This window comes from Lolium rigidum, chromosome 7, assembly GCF_022539505.1.
Source record: "Lolium rigidum isolate FL_2022 chromosome 7, APGP_CSIRO_Lrig_0.1, whole genome shotgun sequence".
Lineage (NCBI taxonomy): Eukaryota > Viridiplantae > Streptophyta > Magnoliopsida > Poales > Poaceae > Lolium > Lolium rigidum.
The window spans coordinates 204,962,161-204,982,078 of record NC_061514.1 but is presented as its reverse complement, the minus strand read 5'-3'; the positions used below and the strand labels follow the sequence as shown (position 1 = coordinate 204,982,078).

The 19,918-nt window shown below is 43.6% G+C and overlaps 1 protein-coding gene across 1 annotated transcript; it reads left to right on the top strand.

Annotated features, from left to right (window-relative positions):
- Nucleotides 1-1,797: 1,797 nt before the first annotated feature.
- LOC124672466 (B3 domain-containing protein Os03g0212300-like) lies at nucleotides 1,798-2,886 on the top strand. The gene is made up of 4 exons (XM_047208688.1): nucleotides 1,798-1,881; nucleotides 1,998-2,277; nucleotides 2,366-2,532; nucleotides 2,605-2,886. The coding sequence occupies exons 1-4, from the start codon at nucleotides 1,798-1,800 to the stop codon at nucleotides 2,884-2,886; spliced, it is 813 nt and encodes a 270-aa protein (XP_047064644.1).
- The last annotated feature ends 17,032 nt before the right edge of the window (nucleotides 2,887-19,918 follow it).

Here is a 19,918-nt window from a genome sequence, read left to right as displayed (position 1 = left end):
TATCACTTGTGCTACATACATCTTGTGCATATCTTGTTTAGCTCTAGTTGTTGTTGTTGCACTTAGTTGAGCCTAGCTTATTTAGGATTTGTGCTTGTGAAATAAACGTTAGTTTAATTCCGCATTCTTACAAGCCTAATCTGTAAGAGTTTTTAAACGCCTATTCACCCCCCCTCTAGGCGACATCTCGTCCTTTCAATTTTTTAAAATTTCCCACCTTATCTACCCTTCTCCACCTTATCCCCTCTTCCTCTTCCACTTTTCCACCTTCTCCTCTCCACTTTTCCACCTTTCTTTTCTACTTCTCTTTCATTTCTCCACCTTCTCGTCTCCTCCTCTTCCACCTTCTTCTCTCATCCTCTTCCACTTCTTCCCATTCTCCCCAAAGACGAGTACCACCTTTAGCAACCACCTCCTCTCCGACGGTGACCACCTCCTCTCCAATGATGTTGAGCACCTCCGGCGCCCTGCTCCTTCGCCCACATCAGGTGCCCTGATCCTCCACCCACATCCGGTGCCCTGCTCCGGCCTCCGTCGAAACCTGCTCTGATGCCATGCTTCGCCACCGCCGACGCCGGCTTCGACGACCTCCTACTGGCCATCTCCTCTCGTCAACGCCACAAGGAGATGACATGGACTCGATTGCTTTCTTTTATTTTTTAGGGTGTTTTATGTAATATCAGGTGGACGCTGGGCAATGGTCCTATCTTTTTTTAAAAATTGCAAAAAATCACACTAGCATCAGACCTTACCGACGCACACGACTAGTACTTCAGTGGCAGCGTCTAGACCCGCACGCGACTAGGACCTGCCATACTAGTCGCGTGTCGGGTACACACGCGACTGGTAAGACTTACCACTGTTGAGGTGGCCCGGGATTGGTAGCCAAAAATGACACGCGACTGGTACACTTTTCTGTACTAGTGCGAGGAGCACCCAGAGGGGTTCCTGGGCCAGTGCATCGCTGAGAGCTCCTCGTTCGAGGAGACGGACAAGTTCCTCGAGCAGTGGTTGGAGATGGAGCACCGCCGCGAGGAGGCCGAGCGCGCACGCCACCTTAGATTTTTCGTCGACCTGGAGGACGATGGCGGCGCCGGCCCGTCGAACAGACCACGCAGGCACGTCGACGCCCGCCGCCGAAGCAGGAGCCTGACAACGACTAGGACGTCTACGCGGCGGTGATGTGCCGACGCCTAGGCCTCGGCCATAGCCACCATTAATTTTAGCTTTTAAATTTCTATGTCTTTTTCCAAATTTTGTACAAACTGTCGCTGAACTATCTAAATCATTTTTTTAATAAATTCAATGTTTGAATTATTTTATGGAGAACACGGCTAGGAGTCACCCCCCACCACCCCCATTGTCATTTAAAGCCCTGCTATAGAAGCCGAAATACAGCTACGTCGGATGCTGTATGGGGATCCTAGTGGAGACGCTCTAAATGTCATAGTTACACTTACAGCTAGTGCTGAAATGGAAGGGCTATTTTGGAGCTAACACTTACAGCCCACCACTGGAGGTCGACACGTAACGGCTGCGATCTTCCTGAAGTAGCCCAACAAGCCGACATGGGATGGAAACTACTGTACATGAAGACGGAACCTACAAAGATGAAAGCAGTGGCTTTGATGCATCCATCTTTACTTTTCCTGTAGCATGAACGATAAGGAGCTGAGTGGAGGCTGTAGCCTGTAGGAGGTATCCGGGAGAAGAAGCTTAATTAATACCATTGCTGCACATGTGAGAGGCGACGGAGGGAGGAGCAAGAGGAAGAAGAAACAGAGGGTTTTGCTAAAGATGGAAGCGGAGACGGCCGTCTTCCCAGACTTGTCGGATTTCGAGTTCTTCATGATCATACTCCAAAATACCTGGGAAAAACTGGTAGGTACATAGTACATCCTAGTTGGATATGATCTCCTCGCTGTTTTCTACACTTTGATATCTGAAGTTTTGTCGGTTAAATTTTGAACGCTGCTTGAGCTTGATCCTTGCTGCAGAGGGTGCCTGACAAGTTCGCCAAGTTGCTGGACGGGCAAGAGCCCCGTGAAGTGAAGCTGCGGGAAGCAAGCGGCGGTCGTCGCCTGTGGGACGTGGCTGTGCTGTTCGACGGCGAAGGCCACATGTACCTGGAGCGCGGCTGGCAGCCGTTCGCCCGTGCTCACGACATTGGGCTCGGGAACTTCCTCGTCTTCAGTTACGATGGCGACGCCGTTCTCACAGTCAAGGTGTTCGACGGAAGCATGTGCCGCAGACACTACCACGACGACGACGACACCAGTACACACGCTTCTTCTTTCTCTTCTAGTATGTCTTAGCTTGCAAGAACAGAATTAAGAAGGATGATTTCGCATTTGGCCAGACACAGGCAGTGGAACCAGCAGCCACAGCGGCACCAACAACAGCATGGACAGTGTCAGCAACGACATCAGCAGCAGCAGCACGGCGGAGATGAAGATGGACGACGCGCTGACGTCGCAGTTCACGGTCACGCTGAAACCGAGCCACCTGGGCGACAGGCAGAAGCAGTACCTGGTAATGAGACGCTGAGAACATCATGTACAATTACTAGCTCAGTTGTGCTAATTCCTTGCCTTGGCGGTGCAGAACGTGCCGCCGGCGTTCCAGAACGCGCACGGGTACGACAGGAGGAGAGAGGTGGTGCTGCGGATGCGCGGGGAGAAGTGGAGCGTGTCCCTGAAGCACAACGTCCGGGCGGATGGCAAGACCCGCGCGACGCTCAGGTATGGGTGGCACCAGTTCTGCGTCGACAACGGCCTCGGCGTCGGCGACGTCTGCTTCTTCCGTGCGCTGCGCGGGGTAGGGGTAGGCGACGACCACGCACTCAAGGTGGAGGTGCGCAAGCGAGATGACACCTTCCTGGAATGATAGGCGCGGCGCCATGGGCGGTGGCTGCCGATTTGTGTTTGTAGGCTTTCAGTTCAGGATTTGTTAGCTGCTGCTGCTAGTAACCACTGTGTTCGTGGTGTGACTTGGTCTGAAGCACCAGTTATCTGTACTACCTGTTTGTAAAATTTCTGCTCTGTTCGTGTGCCATTTAGATGCCTGCTATGTGTTGTCTGTCTGTAAACTTTGTCGGTTTTGTGTTTGTGTTTGTGGACTTTCAGTTCCAGGATTTGTTAGCTGTTGTTGCTAGTAGCCACTGTGTTCGTCGTGTGACTTGGACTTGGTCTGTGACCATTTATCTGTACCTGTTTGTAAAATTTGGTCTGTTCGTGTGCCATTTAGACTTTACAGGGTCTGCTTGTGGTTTAACTAGTTTCCAATGGATGAAACACTCTCGCATCTCAGGGGACTGAATCACCCGTCTACAAGGGCTGCAATTAGGGCACTTATTCACTGCATGCGCTGCAAAATGATATCAGTATGCAGGACTCCAAATTGACTGCTTTCATGGACAGTATTACTGTAGAAATGAGATTGCAGGGACTCTTTTCGACTCCCATGCCGCGATCGATGCTGATGGTACAAAGGGGCTAGTCCTGCTGCTTTGGCGTTCGGACTGCTATAATGCAGACAACATTTCTGTCCGGAACTTCTCCATCACCGTAGTTTTTCGCCGGTGGGTGGCTTACCGCCTTGGACGGTGTAATAATGGTGTATGGGCCACATGATTTGACAAATCTCAGACAAATTTCATGAAACGGAGGGAGTAATACATAAGTTGGAACTGACACACCCAAAAACTACTTAACTTAGAGCATCTCCAGCCGTGTCCCCCAAAGGGATTTGGAGCGCGCCGGATAAAAAAACTGTTCCAGCCGCGTCCCCAAGCCCATTTTTGTCCGGCGCGCCCCCATACGGTGTCCGGCGCCCCGAGCCCGTCCCCGTCCCACAGGGGACGCACCGGGCACGCCGGACACAACGAAAAGCGAGGCGGGGAGTGGCGGGGCCGACCCGTCAGCGGCACAGTTAATTTTAACCTAACCGTCGCCTACCTCGCGACGGAAGTTATTCGCGCGCAGTGACACACGGCGGCATCTTTGCCTTAATGGCGACGGAGGGGCAGGCGAGACGTCTCGTCGTTGCTGCGCAGCCTCCACGCGTCGCCGGCGTTCGCACGCCACCGCCCGTTCCCGCGCGATCTTCCCGCATCTTCTCGCCTGTTCCCGCGCTTTCTTCCCGACGCCGGCGTCTATAAAAGGTCTCCCGGCTCAACGGTAGCCATCACACCCCGCCGGCAACAAACACAGCCCTCGTCGCTCCACCGCCGTCTCCTCCACCACCAGTAGCAATGGCGAACCGCCCCGGCGCTGGCCACTTCCCTCCACCGCCGTCCCCTCCACTTGCAGTCCCGGAAACGCAGGTCGACACCGACCCCTCAGCAGCGGCCCGGGAAGAGCGATGGCGTGCACACCGTCAGCAGCGGCGGGAGGCAATGCAGCAGCAGGCCCGCCAGCAGCGGGAGGCGACGCAGGCGGCGGATCTGCGGCATCCTGCGCCCATGGCCCCGCTGCTGGCGAGGCCGCGGCGGCAGCAGCGTGGCAGGAGCAGTGCTGACCCACAAGTATAGGGGGTGTATCGTAGTATCTTCGATAAGTAAGAATGTCGATCCCAACGAGGAGCAGAAGGTGTTGACAAGCAGTTTCGATGAAGGATTCACTGTAAATGCTCACAGACAAGTATTCAGGGGTTTTTGATGTAACGGATGAATAAAGTACGAGTAAGTAAAGTGCGAGAATAATAATTGCAGCGAGTGGCCCAATCCTTTTTAGCACAAAGGACAAGCCGGTTTGTTTACTTATAATGACCAAACCTTCTCGAGGACACTCGGGATTTTAGTCTAGTGCTTTCGCTACATACGGCTAATTAATCTTCATTGTTTTGATAAGTGTTGTGTGGGTGAACCTATACTAATGTACCGCCCTTCCTAGGACTAATACATACTTGTGATTATACCCCTTGCAAGCATCCGCAACTACAAGAAAGTAATTAAGATAAATCTAACCACAGCCTTAAACTCTGAGATCCTGCGATCCCTCCTGCATCGATATATCAACGGGGGCTCGGGTTTCTGTCACTCCGGCAACCCCGCAATTGGCAAACGAGTACAAGATGCATTCCCCTAGGCCCATAAAGGTGAAGTGTCGTGTAGTCGACGTTCACACGACACCACTAGAAGAATAACACCACAACTTAAATATCATAACATTGAATATTACTCAACCATAGTTCACTACTAACATTTAGACTTCACCCATGTCCTCAAGAACTAAACGAACTACTCACGAGACATCATATGGAACATGATCAGAGATGATATGATGATGAATAACAATCTGAACATAAACCTTGGTTCAACGGTTTCACTCAATAGCATCAATAACAAGTAGAAATCAACACCGGGAGAGTTTCCCCTATCAAACAATCAAGATCAAACCCAAATTGTTACAGCGGTGACGAGGTGCAGCGGTGGAGACGGCGGTGATGATGATGAAGATGATGGTGATGGTGATGGAGATGATGTCCACCTCGATGGCGGTGACGATGGCGTCGATTTCCCCCTCCGGGAAGGAATTTCCCCGGCAGATCTCAGCCTGCCGGAGAGCTCTTTTCTCTCTGGTGTTCTCCGCCCCGCAGAGGCGGCTGTGGCTCTTCGCGACGTACCCCTCGAGCTTAGGTTTTCGGTACGAAGACATACGCGAAGAAAAGGAGGCGAGAGGGGGCTGTGGGCCCCCTCCTCACAGGGCGGCGCGGCCAGGCCTTGGGCCGCGCCGGCCTATGGGGTGGGCCCACCTCGGGTCCCCTCTTCTCCCCCTTCTGGCTCCCTTCGTCATCTGGAAAATTAGGATTTTTCGTATAATTTCCGTCAACTGTTGATCTTCCGAAATATTGCATTCTGACGGTGCTTTTTCCAGCAGAATCCTGGCTCCGGTGCGCGATCCTCCAATAATCATGAAACATGCAAAATAGATGAAATAACATAAGTATCATCTCCAAATATGAAATATATCAATGAATAACAGCAAATTATGATATAAAATAGTGATGCAAATTGGACGTATCAACTCCCCCCAAGCTTAGACTTCGCTTGTCCCCAAGCGAAACTGAACTCGGTAAACAGGACCACATGTTTATGGAGTGAAGAGTCGATAAATCAAATACGGACAAGAAGCATCATATTCATTCACACAAGACATTCTAGTAAACAACTTCCTCATATAACTCAACTTGAAGCAAGTATAAGGTAATCACAAATAAAGGTGCATAAGAAATCATAATTGGTGATGGCAAACTTTGTTTTTGGTCAGAGAACAGTTAACAGATTATACTTATCTATTGAGCAGCGCTCTCATGTTAAAGTTTATATGGCTCATCTTGCATACTCAATCATAATGATCATTGATAACTTTTAAAGCTATATTCATTCAGATAAAACTTGTACTAAACAAGGAAGAATAAAAGACATGATGAAGCAAATCACAATATAATAGTTTGATCACAACAACTCAAATGCTTGCTTGAGATGGAGGGAAATAGGTTTACTGACTCAACATAAAGTAAAAGACAGGCCCTTCGCAGAGGGAAGCAGGGATTAAATCATGTGCTAGAGCTTTTTCAGTTTTGAAATCATATAAAGAGAATAAAAGCAATATTTTAAGAGGTGTTTGTTGTTGTCAACGAATGGTAGCGGGTACTCTAACCCCCTTGCCAAACAGACCTCCAAAGAGCGGCTCCCATGAAGGACGTTATCTCTACCAGCAAGGTAGATCATCCCTCTTCTCTTTTGTTTACACATGTACTTTAGTTTATTTAAGGATGCCACTCCCCCAACCTTTGCTTACACAAGCCATGGCTAACCGAATCCTCGGGTGCCTTCCAACAATCTCATACCATGGAGGAGTGTCTATTGCAAAATTAAGTTGCTTACTCGATGAATCGAGCAAAACATGTGAAGAGAATTATTAATGAAAGTTGATTAATTGGGGCTGGGAACCCCGTTGCCGGCTCTTTTTGCAAAATTATAGGATAAGTGGATGAAGCCACTAGTCCATTAGTGGAAGCTGCCTAACAAGACTGAAAGATAAAACACCACATACTTCCTCATGAGCTATAAAACATTGACACAAATAAGAAGTAATAAATTTTGAATTGTTTAAAGGTAGCACATGAAGTATTTACTTGGAATGGCAGGAAATACCATGTAGTAGGTAGATATGGTGGACACAAATGGCATAGGTTTGGGTTCAGGTTTGGATGCACGAGAAGCATTCCCTCTCAGTACAGGTCTTTGGCTAGCAAGGTTAATTAGCAAGCATAAAAGTTGAGGGAAACAAACGAATATACATGTGATAGAAACAATCATGCATCTTTCTTGTAAGCACAAACAATTTTAACTTCAGAATAATAAGCTATGAGCTAACAAGAAAGGAAGACAATGAAACAACTATATGTATTTCTCTTTTCTACTTAAACCTCAAGGTGTTGTTGCTATTGACCAATGCTAAGTTTGCCAAAACCAATTAGATTTACTCAATGCTCCCAAAGTGGTACCAATACTAAAATCAAAATCAATCATATAATAGAAATTGCAAACTAAAATAAGGTGTGCAATATGTAAATGATAAGACTTCTCATTAATATTTCATAACGATAACTCACACCAAGGGATACATAGACAACCAACTAAAGGAGAGATACTTCCAAACCGCAACCCATCTTATATGATAACTTCCCTACTCATGATATGACACTACTTGATAGTAAAAAGTAAAAGGTAGTGATGATGTGATACCGCGGCACTCCCCAAGCTTGGAACAAACCAAGGGGATGCCAATACCGATGATGAATTACTCCTTTGGCGATGGTGGTGATGAATTCCCGACAAGCTTCTCCACAAGCTCCTGAAGCTCATCAATCTTGTACATGAGGTTATGGATCATCTCTGAATTGTGCTCGACGCGATTAAGAAGTATATCAAACGGCGAGTCCCAATTCTTGGAGTTATTTCCCCACCCTTCAGCTTCAGGCTTCGTCCTTCCTGCAGTGTTAGAACGATCTATATCCCAATTGCTAGGCAATGCTGCCTTGGGAGTCCTTTCAATTTGATTATTGTAGATTAGATTGTGGAAGGGATGGTAAGTGCCTGAAGAAGATGTCTTTGGAGCTAGGTAATGACGTGGAACTCCTCCTCCGGTGCTAATCCGTGCACTCTTCTTGGCGTTGAACGGGTTTGACACCACTCCGATGCTTGCAACGGTGGTGCGCGGGCGTACTCGCGGAACTTCTTCGACTTCCTCTTCATCCTCCTTGACTTCTTCCTTCAACTCGGGGTCTTGGATACCTTCCTCCGAAGGCTCCTTGTCCTTGTTGTTGGAGACCATGGTGCTCCTAGATTGAAAATAGATCCTGACAGAAACAGCTCAAAACAAAACACGTCGAGAAAACGATATACGGACCTCCAGGGGTCCGGGGGATTATATAGCAAAAAATTTCACAACAAACGGAAAGTACCAGGTCGAACCAGAGTCGGAAAGGGGCGACGAGGCGGCCAGCTCATAGGGCGGCGCGGCCAGGCTGGGGCCCGCGCCGGCCTATGGGGGCACGCCCTCGTGCGTCTCCTCCACTCCGTTTCGATCTCGTAATTTTTCATATTTTCCAAAAACAGCAAAAACAATGTTCGGAAAGTAAATCGCGAAATTTTTATTACCTGTACTGTTACCTATTCAAAGTCGAGTTCTGGCGGACTGTCAATTTGACCCTTGATGAAAGCCTCCGGTGTTTCCACTCGAATAACATCAACATCAACATTATAAGAATCACCTGAGATATAATGCTTGAGTCTTTGTCCATTCACCACTTGCGTGGCATTGCCTTGGAGAGAACTAATTTTAATTGCTCCTGAACGATACACCTCCTCAACAACATATGGTCCTTCCCATTTCGAGAGTAATTTTCCTGCAAAGAATCTGAGACGAGACCGATACAATAGGACTTTATCCCCAATATTAAACTCTCTTTTGATAATCCTTCTATCATGCCATTTCTTAACTTTATCTTTAAAGAGTTTAGCATTTTCATAAGCTTCACTTCTCCATTCATCTAGAGAACTTAATTGCAGCAACCTCTTATTACCGGCTAGTTTAGGATCTTTATTTAATTCTCTAACAGCCCAATAAGCTTTGTGCTCTAGTTCTAAAGGTAAATGACAAGCTTTTCCATAAACCATTTTATAAGGTGACATTCCCATGGGGTTTTTATAAGCAGTTCTATAAGCCCATAGTGCTTCCTTCAATTTACTAGCCCAATTCTTTCTAGTTTTATTAACAGTCTTTTGCAAGATAGATTTAATCTCTCTATTTGATAGTTCTACTTGCCCACTAGTTTGAGGATGATAAGCGGAAGAAATTCTATGATTAATACCATATTTAGCAAGAGTTTTTCTAAAACCACCATGAATAAAATGCGAACCTCCATCTGTCATAATATATCTAGGAATTCCAAATCTAGGAAAAATAATGTCTAAAAGCATTCTTAAAGAGGTCTCACCATCAGCACTTTTTGTAGGTATGGCTTCCACCCATTTAGTAACATAATCAACAAGCAACAAGTATATGAGTGTTACCTTCGAAGAGGGAAAAGGTCCCATGAAGTCAAATCCCCAACAATCAAACGGTTCAATAACAAGAGTATAATTCATAGGCATTTCATTGCGTCTGGAGATATTACCAACCCTTTGACATTCATCACAAGATAAAATAAACTTCCTTGCATCTTTGAAGAGAGTTGGCCAATAAAAACCTGATTGTAGATCCTTTTGCGCGGTTCTATCTCCGGCGTGATGTCCTCCATAAGCACTACCATGACATTTACTCAATATCTCTTGTTGTTCATATTCGGGAACACATCTTCGCAGAATACCATCCACTCCTTCTTTATATAAGTGTGGGTCATCCCAAAAATAATGCATCAAGTCATAAAAGAATTTCCTCCTTTCGCCGAGCTGAAAAGGTTGGAGGCAAGTACTTGGAAACAATAAAGTTAGCATAATCAGCATACCAAGGACTGTCTCGCGAGCTCACCTTTATTACAGCCAATTGTTCATTTGGAAAACTATCATTAACGGGAACAGGATTGATACGTCTCCAACGTATCGATAATTTCTTGTGTTCCATGCCACATTATTGATGTTATCTACATGTTTTATGCACACTTTATGTCATATTCGTGCATTTTCTGGAACTAACCTATTAACAAGATGCCGAAGTGCCAGTTCTCGTTTTCTGCTGTTTTTGGTTTCAGTAAATCCTAGTAACGAAATATTCTCGAATCGGACGAAATCAACGCCAAAGTTCCTATTTTCATCGGAAGCATCCAGAACACCCGGAAGGACCGTAGGGGGGCCACAGGGCCACCAAACCCTAGGCCGGCGCGGCCGGAGGGGGCCGCGCCGCCCTATGGTGTGGCCCCCCGTCAGCCCTCCCGCGCCGCCTCTTCGCCTATATAAAGCCCCCGGATCAGAAAACCCGATACCAATTGACGAAACCCACGGAAACCTGCCGCAGCCGCCGCCATCGCGAAGCCAAGATCTGGGGGACAGGATCTCTGTTCCGGCACGCCGCCGGAGCGGGGAAGTGCCCCCGGAAGGCTTCTCCATCGACACCGCTGCCATCTCCACCGCCATCTTCATCACCGCTGCTGCTCCCATGAGGAGGGAGTAGTTCTCCATCGAGGCTCGGGGCTGTACCGGTAGCTATGTGGTTCATCTCTCTCCTATGTGTTTCAATACAATAATCTCATGAGCTGCCCTACATGATTGAGATTCATATGATGATGCTTGTAATCTAGATGTCATTATGCTAGTCAAGTGAGTTTTACTTATGTGATCTCCGGAGACTCCTCGTCCCACGTGTGTAAAGGTGACAGTGTCTGCACCGTGTGGGTCTCTTAGGCTAGATTTCACATAATACTTATTCACTGTTGAATGGCATAGTGAGGTGCTTATTTATATCTCTTTAAGATTGCAGCATGTTGTATCACAATTTATCCATGTGCTACTCTAGTGATTTGTTATTAAAGTAGTTTATTCCTCCCGCATGTGTGCAAAGGTGACGAGTGCGTGCACCGTGTTAGTACTTGGTTTATGCTATGATCATGATCTCTTGTAGATTATGGAGTTAACTATTGCTATGATATATTGATGTGATCTACTCCTCCTACATATGCATGAAGGTGACAAAGTGTGCATGCTATGCTAGTACTTGGTTTAGTCTCGTTGATCTATCTTACACTTAAGGTTACTAAAACATGAGCATTATTGTGGAGCTTGTTAACTCCGGCATTGAGGGTTCGTGTAATCCTACGCAATGTGTTCATCATCCAACAAAAGTGTAGAGTATGCATTTATCTCGTTCCGTTATGTGATCGATGTTGAGAGTGTCCACTAGTGAAAGTGTAATCCCTAGGCCTTGTTCCTAAATACCGCTGAGTTACTACTCGCTTGTTTACTACCGCTGCGTTACTACTACTGCGTTACTACCGCTTGTTTACTCGTTTTATCGCGTTACTACCGCTGCAATACCACCACCATCAACTACACGCCAAGCACTTTTCCGGCACCATTGCTACTGCTCATACTTATTTATACCACCTCGTATTTCACTATCTCTTCGCCGAACTAGTGCACCTATTTGGTGTGTTGGGGACACAAGAGACTTCTTGCTTTGTGGTTGCAGGGGTTGCATGAGAGGGATATCTTTGACCTCTTCCTCCCCGAGTTCGATAAACCTTGGGTATCCACTTAAGGGAAACTTGCTGCTGTTCTACAAACCTCTCGCTCTTGGAGGCCCAACACCGTCTACAGGAAAGGAGGGGGAACGTAGACATCAAGCACTTTTCCGGCGCCGTTGCCGGGGAGGAAAGGTAAAAAGGCTCTCATACTACGGTCCCGTGTAAAGTATTTTTCTCGGCGCCGTTGTGTGTGTGCTCAAAGCTATTTCCTTTAGATCCTGCAATTGCATCTTGTTGTTTCTTGTTTACACTAGTTTGGCATAATGTACAAGAGTGAGCTTCTTATTCTATTTCCTGATTTAAAATATGGATTGTTTGATGCGAAAATTAAAAAACCTATGAAATCTTATTTGCATGCTGGTAGTGATATTAGTATGAACGCTTTGAACACCATTGTTGATAATGATATAGAAAGTTCTAAGCTTGGGGAAGCTGGTTTTCATGATATTTTTAGTCCCCCAAGCATTGAGGAGAAAATTTTCTTTGATGATACTTTGCCTCCTATTTCTGATGATTATAATGATAGTGGTCCTTTGATGCCACTTACTGCTGAGAGTAAATTTTGTTGTGATTATACTATGCCTCCTACACTTGATGAGAATAATAATGATAGCTACTTTGTTGAATTTGCTCCCACTACAACTAATAAAATTGATTATGCTTATGTGGAGAGTAATAATTTTATGCATGAGACTCATGATAAGAATGCTTTATGTGATAGTTATATTGTTGAGTTTGCTCATGTTGCTACTGAAAGTTATTATGAGAGAGGAAAATATGGTTGTAGAAGTTTTCATGTTACTAAAACACCTCTCTATGTGCTGAAATTTTTGATGCTACACTTGTTTTATCTTCCTATGCTTGTTACTTTGCTCTTCATGAACTTGTTTATTTACAAGATTCCTATGCATAGGAAGCATGTTAGACTTAAATGTGTTTTGAATTTGCCTCTTGATGCTCTCTTTTGCTTCACATACTATTTCTTGCGAGTGCATCATTAAAACTGCTGAGCCCATCTTAATGGCTAAAAAGAAAGAACTTCTTGGGAGATAACCCATGTGTTATTTTGCTACAGTACTTTGTTTTATATTTGTGTCTTGGAAGTTGTTTACTACTGTAGCAACCTCTCCTTATCTTAGTTTTGAGTTTTGTTGTGCCAAGTTAAGCCGTTGATAGAAAAGTAAGTACTAGATTTGGATTACTGCGCAGTTCCAGATTTCTTTGCTGTCACGAATCTGAGCCCACTGCCCTGCAGAAAGCTCAGAAAATTATGCCAATTTACGAGCATGATCCTCAGATATGTACGCAACTTTCATTCAATTTGAGCATTTTCGTTTGAGCAGGTCTGGTGGCCTAATAAAATCCATCTTTACGGACTGTTCTGTTTTGACAGATTCTGCCTTTTATTTCGCATTGCCTCTTTTGCTATGTTGGATGAATTTCTTTGATCCATTAATGTCTAGTAGCTTTATGCAATGTCCAGAAGTGTTAAGAATGATTGTGTCACCTCTGAACATGTTAATTTTTATTATGCACTAACCCTCTAATGAGTTGTTTCGAGTTTGGTGTGGAGGAAGTTTTCAAGGGTCAAGAGAGGAGGATGATATACTATGATCAAGGAGAGTGAAAGCTCTAAGCTTGGGGATGCACCCGGTGGTTCACCCCTGCATATATCAAGAAGACTCAAGCGTCTAAGCTTGGGGATGCCCAAGGCATCCCCTTCTTCATCGACAACATTATCAGGTTCCTCCCCCGAAACTATATTTTTATTCCATCACATCTTATGTGCTTTTTCTTGGAGCGTCTCGTTTGTTTGCTTTTGTTTTTGTTTTTGTTTGAATAAATTGGATTACATCATGCTTGTGTGGGAGAGAGACACGCTCCGCTGGTTCGTATGAACACATGTGTTCTTAGCTCATAATATTCATGGCGAAGTTTCCTCTTCGTTAAATTGTTATATGGTTGGAATTGGAAAATGATACATGTAGTAATTTGCTATAATGTCTTGGGTAATGTGATACTTGGCAATTGTTGTGCTCATGTTTAATCTCTTGCATCATATACTTTGCACCTATTAGTGAAGAATACATAGAGCATGCTAAAATTTGGTTTGCATAATTGGTCTCTCTAAGGTCTAGATAATTTCTAGTAAGGTGTTTGAACAACGAGGAAGACAATGTATAGTTTTATAATGCTTGTAATATGTCTTTTATGTGAGTTTTGATGTACTAGTTCATCCTTGTGTTTGCTTCAAACAACCTTGCTAGCCTAAGCCTTGTATCGAGAGGGAATACTTCTCATGCATCCAAAATACTTGAGCCAACCACTATGCCATTTGTGTCCACCACACCTACCTACTACATGGTAATTCCCGCCATTCCAAAGTAAATTGCTTGAGTGCTACCTTTAAACAATTCAAAATTTATTACCTCTTATTTGTGTCAATGTTTTATAGCTCATGAGGAAGTATGTGGTGTTTATCTTTCAATCTTGTTGGGCAACTTTCACCAATGGACTAGTGGCTTCATCCGCTTATCCAATAATTTTGCAAAAAGAGCTGGCAATGGGATTCCCAGTCCCAAATTAACAAACAAAAATAGACACTCCTCCATGGTATGTGATTGTTGGACGGCACCCGAAGGATTCGGTTAGCCATGGCTTGTGTAAGCAAAGGTTGGGAGGAGTGTCATCATAATAAAACTAAAATAAAAAGGCACTCCTTCATGGTATGAGATTGTTGGCAGGCACCCGAGGATTCGGTTAGCCATGGTTTGTGAAAGAAAGGTTGGAAGGAGTGCCATCCAAAAATAAAATAAAATGGGAGCCGCTCTTTGAAGGTTTGTCCGGCAAGGGGGTTAGAGTACCCGCTACCATTCGTTGACAACAACATACACCTCTCAAAACTTTATTTTTATGCTCTCTTTATGTTTTCAAAATCAAAGCTCTAGCACAAATATAGCAATCGATGCTTTCCTCTTTGAAGGACCATTCTTTTACTTTTATTGTTGAGTCGGCTTCACCTATTTCTCTCCACCTCAAGAAGCAAACACTTGTGTGAACTGTGCATTGATTCTTACATATTTGCATATTGCACTTGTTATATTGCTTTGCATTGACAATTATCCATGAGATATACATGTTATAAGTTGAAAGCAACCGCTGAAACTTCATCTTCCTTTGTGTTGCTTCAATGTCTTTACTTTGAATTATTGCTTTATGAGTTAACTCTTATGCAAGACTTATTGATGCTTGTCTTGAGTGCTATTCATGAAAAGTCTTTGCTTTATGATTCACTTGTTTACTCATGTCATACACATTGTTTTGATCGCTGCATTCACTACATATGCTTTACAAATAGTATGATCAAGTTTATGATGGCATGTCACTCCGTAAATTATCTTTGTTATCGTTTTACTCGCTCGGGACGAGCAGAACTAAGCTTGGGGATGCCGATACGTCTCCAACGTATCGATAATTTCTTGTGTTCCATGCCACATTATTGATGTTATCTACATGTTTTATGCACACTTTATGTCATATTCGTGCATTTTCCGGAACTAACCTATTAACAAGATGCCGAAGTGCCGCTTCTCGTTTTCTCGCTGTTTTTGGTTTCAGAAATCCTAGTAACGAAATATTCTCGGAATCGGACGAAATCAACGCCAAAGTTCCTATTTTCATCGGAAGCATCCGGAACACCCGGGAAGGACCGGAGGGGGCCACAGGGCCACCAAACCCTAGGCTGGCGCGGCCGGAGGGGGGCCGCGCCGCCCTATGGTGTGGCCCCCCGTCAGCCCTCCCGCGCCGCCTCTTCGCCTATATAAAGCCCCCGGATCAGAAAACCCGATACCAATTGACGAAACCCACGTAAACCTGCCGGAGCCGCCGCCATCGCGAAGCCAAGATCCGGGGGACAGGATCTCCGTTCCGGCACGCTGCCGGAGCGGGGAAGTGCCCCCGAAGGCTTCTCCATCGACACCGCTGCCATCTCCACCGCCATCTTCATCACCGCCGCTGCTCCCATGAGGAGGGAGTAGTTCTCCATCGAGGCTCGGGGCTGTACCGGTAGCTATGTGGTTCATCTCTCTCCTATGTGTTTCAATACAATAATCTCATGAGCTGCCCTACATGATTGAGATTCATATGATGATGCTTGTAATCTAGATGTCATTATGCTAGTCAAGTGAGTTTTACTTATGTGATCTCCGGAGACTCCTCGTCCCACGTGTGTAAAGGTGACAGTGTGTGCACCGTGTGGGTCTCTTAGGCTAGATTTCACAGAATACTTATTCACTGTTGAATGGCATAGTGAGGTGCTTATTTATATCTCTTTAAGATTGCAGCATGTTGTATCACAATTTATCCATGTGCTACTCTAGTGATTTGTTATTAAAGTAGTTTATTCCTCCCGCATGTGTGCAAAGGTGACGATGCGTGCACCGTGTTAGTACTTGGTTTATGCTATGATCATGATCTCTTGTAGATTATGGAGTTAACTATTGCTATGATATATTGATGTGATCTACTCCTCCTACATATGCATGAAGGTGACAAGTGTGCATGCTATGCTAGTACTTGGTTTAGTCTCGTTGATCTATCTTACACTTAAGGTTACTAAAACATGAGCATTATTGTGGAGCTTGTTAACTCCGGCATTGAGGGTTCGTGTAATCCTACGCAATGTGTTCATCATCCAACAAAAGTGTAGAGTATGCATTTATCTCGTTCCGTTATGTGATCGATGTTGAGAGTGTCCACTAGTGAAAGTGTAATCCCTAGGCCTTGTTCCTAAATACCGCTGAGTTACTACCGCTTGTTTACTACCGCTGCGTTACTACTACTTGCGTTACTACCGCTTGTTTATCGTTTTATCGCGTTACTACTGCTGCAATACCACCACCATCAACTACACGCCAAGCACTTTTCTCGGCACCATTGCTACTGCTCATACTTATTTATACCACCCGTATTTCACTATCTCTTCGCCGAACTAGTGCACCTATTTGGTGTGTTGGGGACACAAGAGACTTCTTGCTTTGTGGTTGCGGGGTTGCATGAGAGGGATATCTTTGACCTCTTCCTCCCTGAGTTCGATAAACCTTGGGTATCCACTTAAGGGAAACTTGCTGCTGTTCTACAAACCTCTGCTCTTGGAGGCCCAACACTGTCTACAGGAAAGGAGGGGGAACGTAGACATCAAGGATCATAAGCAATATTTTCCAATCTAGATAAATTATCAGCAACAGGATTATCAGCACCTTTCCTATCTACAATATGTAAATCAAATTCTTGCAAAAGAAGTACCCATCTAATAAGCCTCGGCTTAGCATCTTTCTTTGTCATAAGGTATCTAATTGCAGCATGATCAGTATGAATTGTAACTTTTGAATCAACAATATAAGATCTAAATTTATCACAAGCAAAGACTACAGATAACAATTCTTTTTCAGTAGTAGCATAATTTCTTTGAGCAGCATCAAGAGTTTTACTAGCATAATGAATAACATTCAGTTTTTTATCTACTCGCTGTCCAAGAACAGCACCTACAGCAAAATCACTAGCATCACACATAATTTAAAATGGTAAGTTCCAATCAGGAGGTTCAACTATAGGGGCAGTTGTTAAGGCTTTCTTTAGAGTTTCAAAAGCTTCCTTGCAATCATCATCAAAAACAAAAGGTACATCTTTTTGGAGAAGATTAGTAAGAGGCTTTGAAATCTTAGAGAAGTCTTTAATAAACCTCCTATAAAACCCAGCATGACCAAGAACACTACGAATACCTTTAACATCCCTTGGATAGGGCATCTTCTCAATGGCTTCAACTTTAGCTCTATCAACTTCAATACCTCTCTCGGAAATTTTATGTCCCAATACAATTCCTTCATTAACCATAAAGTGGCATTTCTCCCAATTAAGAACAAGGTTAGTTTCTTCACATCTCTGCAAAACTTTATCAAGGTTTCGCAAGCAACTATCAAAAGAATTCTCATAGACAGAAAAATCATCCATGAATACCTCTACAATACTCTCACAAAAGCCATGAAAAATAGCAGACATGCATCTTTGAAAAGTAGCAGGAGCATTACATAAACCAAAAGGCATACGTCTATAAGCATATGTTCTATAGGGACAAGTGAAAGTGGTTTTCTCTTGATCTTTAGTTTTAACAGCAATTTGTGAAAATCCAGAATAACCATCAAGGAAGCAAAAATGAGTATTTTTAGATAACCTTTCTAACATTTGATCAATAAAAGGCAAAGGGTAATGATCTTTCTTAGTAACCTTATTAACTTTTCGATAATCAATGCACATTCTATACCCTACGACTACTCTTTGAGGTATGAGCTCATCATTATCATTAGGCACAACAGTCATTCATCCTTTCTTAGGAACACAATGCACAGGACTCACCCATCTACTACCAGCAATAGGATATATAATACCAGCTTCAAGGAGTCTTAATACCTCATTTCTTACCACATCCTTCATCTTAGGAATTAGACGACGCTGAGGTTCAACAACAGGCTTCGCATCATCTTCCATATTAATGGCGTGTTGGCAAATAGAGGGAGAAATCCCCTTCAAGTCATCAAGAGTGTAGCCAATAGCACCTCGGTGTTTCTTCGGTATTTCCAATAACCTTTCTTCTTCAAACTCTGAAAGCTTAGAACTAATAATAACAGGATATATTTTCTTATCGTCAATATGAGCATATTTAAGATTATCAGGCAATGATTTTAAATCAAAGACAGGATCTTCCTTTGGTGGTGGTGTTGTACCCAAATCTTCCACCGGTAAATCATGCTTAAGAATAGGTTGACGAAGGAAAATTTCATCAAGCTCATCTCTTTCTTCCCTAAAAACTTCACTCTCACTATTCTCCAAATGTTGCCGCAAAGGATTACTAGGAGCAAGAGCAATAGATGCACACTCGTTCAACTTCAAAATCACTATTAGGCGAATCAATTTTATAAGGAGTTTTGGTAAATTTAGAGAAGTTAAACTCATAAGATTCACCAACAAATTTAGTCAAAATTTTCTCTTTCTTGCAATCTATAATAGCTCCACAAGTATTTAGAAAAGGTCTACCAAAAATGATAGGACAATATTTACTAGCAGCAGAACCAAGTACCAAAAAGTCAGCAGGATATTTAATCTTACCACATAGAACTTCCACATCTCGAATAATACCAATTGGAGAGATAGTTTATCTATTAGCCAGCCGAATAACCACATCAATATCTTCAAGTTCACAAGAACCAATTTCGTGCATAATCTCCGTGTAAACCTCATAAGGAATAGCACTAATACTTGCACCAATATCACATAAACCATAATAACAATGATCACCAATTCTAACAGATAGCATAGGAACACTAGCTTTCCTAGACTTATTAGGATGCGAAACAATATTAGAGGCATCTTCACGAAAAATAATATGACCATCCTCCACATTTTCAGTCACAAGATCTTTAACAATTGCAACAAGCAGAGTTCAACTTTTATTTGTTCTTCCGTTTCTATAGGTTTCTTTTCACTTTTATGAACCGCACTATTTATAACAGAGTACTCCTTCATTTTAGCAGGGAAAGGAGTTTTTTCAATATAAGCTTCAGGAATAACATGATCAACAATTTCAACTACAACACATTTATTTATAGATGAATCAATTTTATCTTTATACGGTTCATGATACTTATCAAAGTTCTTCTTAGGAAATTCATAATGAGAAGCAAAAGCTTTATAAAGATTTGCAGCAACTTGAGAATCAAGACCATAAGTAGCACTCATATTACGAAATTTATCAGTATCCATAAAAGCTTCAATGCATTTATAATCATAATTTATACCTGATTCTCTATCCTTGTCGTTCTCCCATCCTTCAGTATTTTCTTGGATCCGATTAAGAAGGTCCCTTTTAAACTCTTCCTTGTTGCGTGTAAATGATCCAGAACAAGAAGTATCCAGCAAGGTCTTGTCTTGAAAAGAAAGTCTTGCATAGAAATTATCAATAATAATATTACCAGGAAGCTCATGAATGGGGCATTTGAGCATTAAAGACTTCAATCTCCCCCACGCTTGGGCAATACTTTCTCCTTCATGAGGCCAAAAATTATATATGCGATTCCGATCTTTGTGAATCTCACTTGGAGGATAGAACTTAGAATAA

What these genes read in the sequence shown, in the direction of transcription:
- LOC124672466 (XM_047208688.1), top strand. Translation starts at nt 1,798, where the DNA reads ATGGAAGCGGAGACGGCCGTCTTCCCAGACTTGTCGGATTTCGAGTTC. An exon ending in AAAATACCTGGGAAAAACTG is followed by an intron (nt 1,882 to 1,997) that starts GTAGGTACATAG and finishes TCCTTGCTGCAG; the next exon opens with AGGGTGCCTGACAAGTTCGC. An exon ending in CCACGACGACGACGACACCA is followed by an intron (nt 2,278 to 2,365) that starts GTACACACGCTT and finishes GGCCAGACACAG; the next exon opens with GCAGTGGAACCAGCAGCCAC.